The sequence below is a fragment of the Octodon degus genome, unplaced genomic scaffold, assembly GCF_000260255.1.
Source record: "Octodon degus isolate 3935 unplaced genomic scaffold, OctDeg1.0 scaffold00779, whole genome shotgun sequence".
Taxonomy (NCBI): domain Eukaryota; kingdom Metazoa; phylum Chordata; class Mammalia; order Rodentia; family Octodontidae; genus Octodon; species Octodon degus.
Genome location: NW_004525355.1, coordinates 7,235 through 15,017, shown reverse-complemented (window position 1 = coordinate 15,017; position 7,783 = coordinate 7,235). Strand labels below are relative to the sequence as shown.

The 7,783-nt window shown below is 48.3% G+C and overlaps 1 protein-coding gene across 1 annotated transcript in view; it reads left to right on the top strand.

Moving 5' to 3' along the window:
- The window catches only part of LOC101593327 (chymotrypsinogen B-like), a gene marked incomplete at its 3' end in the record, with an annotated part of 9,049 nt that extends 1,884 nt beyond the window's left edge, over positions 1-7,165 (top strand). Inside the window, exons 2-8 of the mRNA XM_004648726.1 lie at positions 3,559-3,662; positions 3,756-3,832; positions 3,924-4,002; positions 4,090-4,270; positions 4,715-4,848; positions 5,261-5,415; positions 7,070-7,165. Coding sequence (XP_004648783.1) covers positions 3,559-3,662; positions 3,756-3,832; positions 3,924-4,002; positions 4,090-4,270; positions 4,715-4,848; positions 5,261-5,415; positions 7,070-7,165 — 826 coding nt within the window. The remainder of the gene's footprint in view (positions 1-3,558; positions 3,663-3,755; positions 3,833-3,923; positions 4,003-4,089; positions 4,271-4,714; positions 4,849-5,260; positions 5,416-7,069) is intronic.
- Positions 7,166-7,783: the final 618 nt, after the last annotated feature.

Sequence of the window (7,783 nt, the reverse complement as noted above, 5' to 3'; positions counted from 1 at the left end):
TCTCTGCTACTGCAGATGTAGATGATTGTACCTTTTTACGTGTGGCAGCACCAGTCTCACTAGAGGCCTGTCATGTCCTTGCTCTTGTGGCAGGTGGAGACCCCACAGTGGCTCCTGGTGGCCGTGGCTACAGGATCTGGGGCAAGGCCAAGTGGGAGGCCGGTACATGGCTGAGAACCTGCTGGGTCAGCACAGCTGGCTTCTCCTAGTTCATTCTAGAGCTCCTTGCTGTGGAAGGAAGGAATGGTGCGGAATCAAAGTCCCAATTTTTTTTTCATTTTTTACTATTGATTTTATTGAGAAACAAATAGCAATGAAACAGTTTCAAAACTGATTAGTGGGACAGTTTCAATAATTAATATGTTGCGTATTGTTGTCATCATAGTGGTTATTCATAGTACAAGATGCAGACATGATATCCTGTCTAAACACTGTTAGTACAAATCTTTCTTCTCATTGGATTAAGAGAAAGTAGCTGTATATCTATCCTAACTATTTTGTATATACAGATTTAAAATGGTCCTTTATTTGTATCCCCTTTTTTGGGTTAGTTTTGTCAGAGATGGGTATTCCATTGCCATTTAAATATTGTAGGTGCCTGAATTCAGCAAAATAATCCAGTATAGTCCAGTAGTCCATAATAGTAGTGGGTTATCTGTAGGGCCGGCAATGCCAGAAGTTGTTGACTTGAGCCTTTTACTGCTCAGCATATTAATATGGCTTTACCTTTTATACCTCATTTTTATACTTTTCTGCTGAATGGTTAAGACCAAGATAAAGCAAGACCTATATAACAAGCAATGAAACTTTTGTATCTGACAAGCTCAGTCAAATCCCCTCAGAATTTAGCCTGAAACCCTGTACTGCAGTCTGTAGATGGTTTGTCAGTATCAGCTGTGTGGATGAGTCACGCCCATTGCTTGGCCAATGTGCTCTCTGTGAAAGCCTGAGAGAATGTTTTTCTCCATGTGACTCTCCTGAGGCACACTCTACATCATCCATCATTTTCCTCTGTGGCCCCATAATGTCCTTGATGAGAATATTTGGGACATCACTGAGTTACAGGATGCTACACTACAGGTTTGCTTACGTCCTGAGTCCTCACTGACCTTGAAAGGCTAGGGCCCAAATGTTGGCTGTCCTTGTAGTCTTTCTTTTTCTCTAATTTTTGGTCTGCAAAATTTATGTTGCCCACCCTCCAGAAGAGAAGTTTAATATTATCAGCTATAACAGGCAGTTGAGCTTAACCTCACTATCTGTCTGAATATCAAACATCTTACACATAACATGGACCACATATTTTCCATCAAGCATTGATATGTTAAATTTTAAATCCCTATGGAATGGGAAGAAAAAAATCCTTAAAATATTTTTAAAAAATAAGAATAAACAATAACATATTTTTACACAGAAATTTTGAAATCTAACCCTATACAGCATTGCAGCAGGACAGTCCTATGGCTGTTTTTTCTTGTCTCTTGTTTTCATTTATTACCCTTTTTTAAAAAACAAAACAAAACAAACATTTACTTGAGAGACAGTATGGCAGTAATTGGTATGTCATGACAAGCAGTATGTATTTGGAAGAGCAGAATGACAGGCATTCCAAGCGTGACCCTTCTATTACACATTGCCATCTTCAGTGCAGTTGCTTAGCTTACAGGTATCAGCATATATAGTTAGACAGGGTGGGAATCCTACCAATTAACTGCTAGTTTCAAAAACCTGCTGAAGATTCTCAGGATCATTGCCTTACCCATCTTGTGCATATAAATATATGGCTTTGCCCCTGTCATGTTTCCTAGTTTTTCTCCTTGCCCTCTCTTCATTGCTTAATCCTTAAGTTCTCGCTTTCCTTGTAATTCTGTTCCACCTTTCTATTTTTATTTCTTCTTTTGAGTACTTATTCTAGGGAGATGATATGATTTTTATACATGTGGGTCTGGTTTCTTTCACTTGTGAGTATATCTCCAAGTGGCATCCACTTAAATATAAAGGCTTCGAGTTTATCATTCTTTATAGCTGAGTAATACTCCATTGTATAAAAACAGCACATCTTTCTCATCCATTCCTCAGGTGATGGGCATCTTGGTTGTTTCCAAGATTTGGCTATCACTAGTTGTGCTGCTGTAAACATAGGTACGCATATATCACTATGATATGACGCTTTCATTTCCTCTGGGAAAATTCCCAGTAGGGGGATAGCAGGCTTGAATGGGATTTCCAGTCTTAGTTTTTTAAGGAGTCTCCACACTGATTTTCATAATGGTTGCACTAGTCTACATTCCCACCAGCAGTGGAGAAGGGTTCTTTTTTCCCCACAGCCTCTCCAACATTTGTTGTTGGCTGATTTGTTTATGATAGCCATTCTTTCTGGGGTGAGATGGTATCTCAGTGTTGTTTTAATTTGCATTTCACAGATGGCTAGTGGTGTGGAGCATTTTGTAATATATTTATTTGCTTCTATAATTACATCCTTTGGAAGTGTGTGTTCATCTCGGATGCCTATTTCTGGACTGGGTCTTTGAATTTTGGGGTCCTAATGTTTTTTAGTTCTTTATAAATTCTAGAGAGCAGACCTTTGTTGGAATGCTTATTATTTAAGATTTTTTTTCAAATGTGTGGGTTGTCTTTTCCCTTTGTTGGTAATTTCTTTTGATGTGTAAAAACTTCTCAATAAGAGGAGGTCCCAGTTGTTGATTCTTTCAAGTATTAGCTGTGCGATTTGATTTTTGTTGATGAACTCTTTGCCTACCCCTATGTCTTCAAGAGTTCCTCCTACTTTCTCTTCTAGGAGAGTGAGTGTTTCTGATTTAATGATTAGATATTTAGTCCATTTTGACTTTAGCTTAGTGCATGGTGGAAGACCTGGGTCAAGTTTTAGTTTTTGGCATGTAGAGAGAGAGGTTTGTTTTTTTCCAGCACCATTTGTTAAAGAGGCTATCTTTCTTCCAGTAAGCATGTCCAATTATTTCTTAATAATTGACAAGCCCAGTCTATAAGTGATTGATAGTTGCTGAAGTGGAGCTGCAGCACTGGCGAATTCTGGGTTCTGTTCTGTGAGTGTCGGACATGCCTCCCTCTGTCAGCCTAGTGTCTGGCTGGAGGCCCAGGGCGGGGACACAGGTGTGACTTTCACATGCCACTCCCGCCTGTGCATGGCATGGCCTTGACCTGTGGAACCAGTACTGCTTTGCTCCCAGGAGTAGACAAATACTGTGGAGCCCCAGGTCCTAGCCACCCAGCCAGGAGGGGCACTCGGAGATCAAGCCCAGCCATCTGAGGGCCCGGCTGTGCCCTTCTATAGCAGGACAGGCCTAGGTGGGGACAGCCATGTCCCTCTGCACCTGTGAAGAGGTGGGATCTGTAGGCTGCAGGTCACAGATCCTGGAACCCAGAGGTTGGAGAAGCCAGGGAACGCTGTAGTGGTGGAGTGGGCTGGGGAAGTGGGGCCCTGGGATAGGTTGGGCCAGCTGAGGTGGAAACCAGCAGCTCTGTGGCACTTGGGTCAGGCCCAGACTGACTCCAGGCCTCAGTCATCCCTTGCTGTCCTCGCAGACTGCGGGGTCCCTGCCATCCCTCCTGAGCTGAGTCACCTGTCCAGGATCGTCAATGGCGAGGATGCGGTTCCTGGCTCATGGCCCTGGCAGGCGTACCTGCTGGTGATAAAGGTATGTGGGGAGTACCCTGGGGGATTGGCCAGGCTAGGGGGCTGTCCAGGCCACAGATGTAATCCTCTACTCCATCCTCTCCAGGGTGAAGATGTCTACCAATGTGGGGGCTCCCTCATCTGCAAGGACTGGGTGGTGACCGCCGCCCACTGCGAGGTCGGGTACGCAGGCGGGCTGTGCTCCTAGCTGCAGGATAGGGTAGGGAGGTGAGCGGTCCATGGTGTTCCGAGCCCCGCCTGTCTCTGTTTCCAGGACGACTGACAAGGTGTTTCTTGGGGTGTATGACCTGAGCGCTCCTGATGAACACTGGCAAGTCCTGGACGTTGAAGAGGTACCAGGCCACAGGACAGGAGCTGGGCCCTTGGAGGCGAACTGATGGCTGCTCCAGACCTCACTGGGTTGTGGTTGTCACCCTCAGGTTTTCACGAATACCAACTTCACCTTAGAGACAATAAGCTACGACATCGCCCTGATAAAGCTGGCCACGCCTGCCCAGTTCACTGAGAGGGTGTCCCCCGTGTGCCTGCCCCGTCCCTGTGACCACTTCTGTCCTGGGACTGAGTGTGTCACCACTGGCTGGGGCATGACAAGTGTCTTCCGTGAGTGTGACTGGGCCTTCCACAGCAGGGGCTGTTACTGGGTTTAGGAGATGCTGGGGCAGCAGGAATCCCTATGTGGATCCAAATGGTGTTTTTAATTAAAAATGGATGAAGTAACCTGGCATGGGGGCACATGGCTGTAATCCCAACCCTATGGAGGCTGAGGTGGGAGGACTGCTGGTAATTGAAGACAATAATGAACCACATAACAAGATAGTGTCTCACATACTCAAAGAAAATATCTGTAAGACGTAGTTACTCATTTGGAATACGAACAAAGAAATAGTTAAAAAATCTCCCATGTATGAATAAACTGAGGGCTCCTGTCCAGGGCTCTCTTCTGTGAAGCTTTCTGGGACGTATACCTCTATAACCCATGTGGGGGCATCTTCCTAGGCTCTGGGTGAGGGGATGGGCTCTCACCCTGTCCTACTGTCCCTGTAGCTCCGGACGCCTCCACCAAGCTGCAGCAGGCGGTCCTGCCTCTCGTGTCCACCGAGGAGTGCAAGAAAACCTGGGGCGACAAGATCACTGACCAGATGATCTGCGCCGGGGCCAATGGCGTCTCATCCTGCATGGTATGTTCCTGGGGAACCAGGAGGGACACAGGGATCCCGCACCCAGGCCTGGGCTCTCCCCTGACCTCCTCTTCCTAGAAGGCCCCACTGGTGCTAGCAGGTGCCCCGAGGCAGGTCCTCCAGCCAGGCTCTTGCTGTGCTGTCCAAGGAGCTCGGTCCTCCCTGCAGCCCCGGGAGCACAGGAGCAGCCCATGGGAAAGGCGACAGCCAGGCTCAGACAGGGGAAGCCACCTGTGCAGGTCCTTGGGAGTAGACCTCAGAGCTGGAGTGCATGGCACCTGGATGAAGTCACTTGGGCAGTGCCACTGTTTCCCCCTTGTCTCCCCTCATCGCCTCTCAGCCTCAGGCAGCCCAGGTAATCTGGTCCATAGCACCCTTCAGACTTATAGTCAGTTTGCCTCCTTCTCTGCAGGGTGACTCTGGCGGCCCCCTCGTGTGCAAGAAGCATGGAGTTTGGACATTAGCAGGCATCGTGTCCTGGGGCAGTGACACCTGCTCCACCTACACCCCTGCTGTGTACAGTCGTGTCACTGCACTCATGTCCTGGATTTGGGAGATTCTGGCACAGTATCCACGCCACTGCTCCTGCAATCCCCAATAAAGTCCTCTGCTCAGAAGATTGGCTGCATGTGTCTCACTGAGTGACCCATGTGATGTAGGATTACAGTTGTCCATGTCACCCACCACGTGTGGCATTAGAGTTCCCTTACTATACTGTAGGACTCCTGTCAGACAACTGAGGTCCTTTAGTGTCCTCCCCATGCGCAGTTCACGCCCTGCCTTCTGGAGCCAGCTTGAGCCCGGGAGCTCCCTAGAAGGCAGAAGGTCCTGCCCAGGCTCTAGTCACTAGCGTTGAAAGGTCCCCGAATTGGGACTAAAGCAGTTTCCAGTCAAGGCCTCCATTTCTCCATGGTCTCTGGGCCCCTTTCTCTGCCGCAGCCTCCCTCCCTCCTGCCAGCACCCTGGAACCTGCCTTTGAGCACATCCTGTCTGCAGCAGCCCCAGGCCCTGCTCACACTGCACACAAGCCCGGCACCTTCAATCTCGCTGCAGCACACCCGCAGCGCCCTCTCTGCTTTGACCTTGGCATTTTCTGCGATGGAAAACTTGGCTCTAGAGACTTGAGCACCCTCATTCCACCCCTGACCCGGCACAGGCGGAGCTGGCTGTCCCTTGGGGCAGGTCAGGACTGGCTGGCTGTCTTTCCTGAGGTCAGCTGGCCTTGATGCCAAGGCCTGCACCCATCCATCCTTTCAGGGACTGCAAGCAGGTGGCACCTACATTTCAACATCTCTTTGCCTTTATTACTTGGTGCTGTATTCAGGGTTTGCAAGGTAAAAATTTAATACAGAGTGCAAAATTTATAATATATTTTATAGTATTCACCCAAGAGTGAAAGGCAAAAAGCACAGGAAATCTGTCGACAGCTAGAGACCCAGTGAAGCCAGCCGAGAGCCTGGATCTGGAGCAATGTCCTGCAGAGGCTCAGCTGGAGGCCTGGAGCCCACCGCGATGCTCATGCACGACCGTATCAAGGGTCTGCACTGGGGAGGCCCAAGGGTCAGCTGTGGACGCTAGAAAGCCTGCGCCAGCAGGATGAAGGGTCTGTGCCAGCAGGCTGAGGGATCCGCACTGGAGCCCCGAAGTGACGCTCTAATAAGGCCCAGAGCTCCCTGGAGAGAACCACAGTCATCCTCAGTAATAGCCAGGACCCAGTATCCTCTGAGGCTAACAGCCCGGTGAGCATCTGGAAAGCCAGCGTGACAAGCTTCTCCAGGAGGAGGAAGAGCACACCATGTTCCCCTCCAGTTCTGCTTTTATCCTGCTGGCAACAATCCTCAGGGACCGTCAGCACCCAAGTGTGCACACCTGGGGTGTTCCATGGAGTTGTTGCCCCCGATCTACTGTTTAAATAACCAGGCGTCCAGCGCATGCGGAACAGTGATGGCGGACCTTTTAGAGCTTTCAATGATACAAAAACCTGCCGCGGCACACATGGCACAGGTCTGCCACCACTGATAGGGAACACGCCATTCTAAAGCTATTTTCTTCCATGTCCAATATCTGAGATCCAGTTTTATTCCCTCTCATCCTTGCGCAGTGGGCCAGTCCGCTTTATGTTTTAGAATCATTAGGAAGTTGTGGCGTTAGACGCACTGGAGGAATCTGGTCCACTGTGCTGTCGTCCTTTCCGAGGCTCTCGCCTTTGCCCCTTTGACAGCAGGAGCTTCTCCGGCGACCTCACAAGCCTGGTCAGCGTGGGCCGCGTCGTCCTTCATCGCTTCCTCTCTCTCCAGGACAAGAGGCCCGAGCTTCGGTCTGAGCCCACGTCTAGATCCGTGCCTTCTCCTTCTGGTGGTTCCTGTAGTCTGGTGAACAGTGTCTTGGAGGAAACTCTCCCGTCTCTTGGGTTGTCCCGAAATGTCCTCACTCCCTCTCTCTTCATGGTCCTGGGCCGCCCGAATGTTAGGCAAGCTCTTTCAGCAAGCTTCCTCCCAGAACATTTTTTATTGGTTTTGTGACAGAGTCATCCAGCGTTGCCAAGGTTGGCCTCAAATTTTTGATCTTCCTTGCAAGTAGCTGGTATTAATTTTCAAAAAGTTGGTCATAATTTTATAGGATATTTGTGTCATAAGATCTATACATGTATGAGTCTACATCCATGTATGTGCATATGTATTTGGACTGAAGGTATTTCCTGCCCTCAGGCCTTCCCTGAAAGGGTGGTGTCCAGAATTCTCTCTGCTTTTAAAGGTTTTTTTTTTGCAGTTTTTCTTTGGGTGCTTTTAATTCTATTCTCTTTTCTTCTTCTTTTAATCTTTTGTTTCATCAAGCATAGCATGATGTTTGGCTTCTTTTGTTGTTATCCTGACTGGAGTACTTAGGATTTCTTGAAACTAGATTTAAACATAGAGGTTTTGTTGTTGTTTATTTT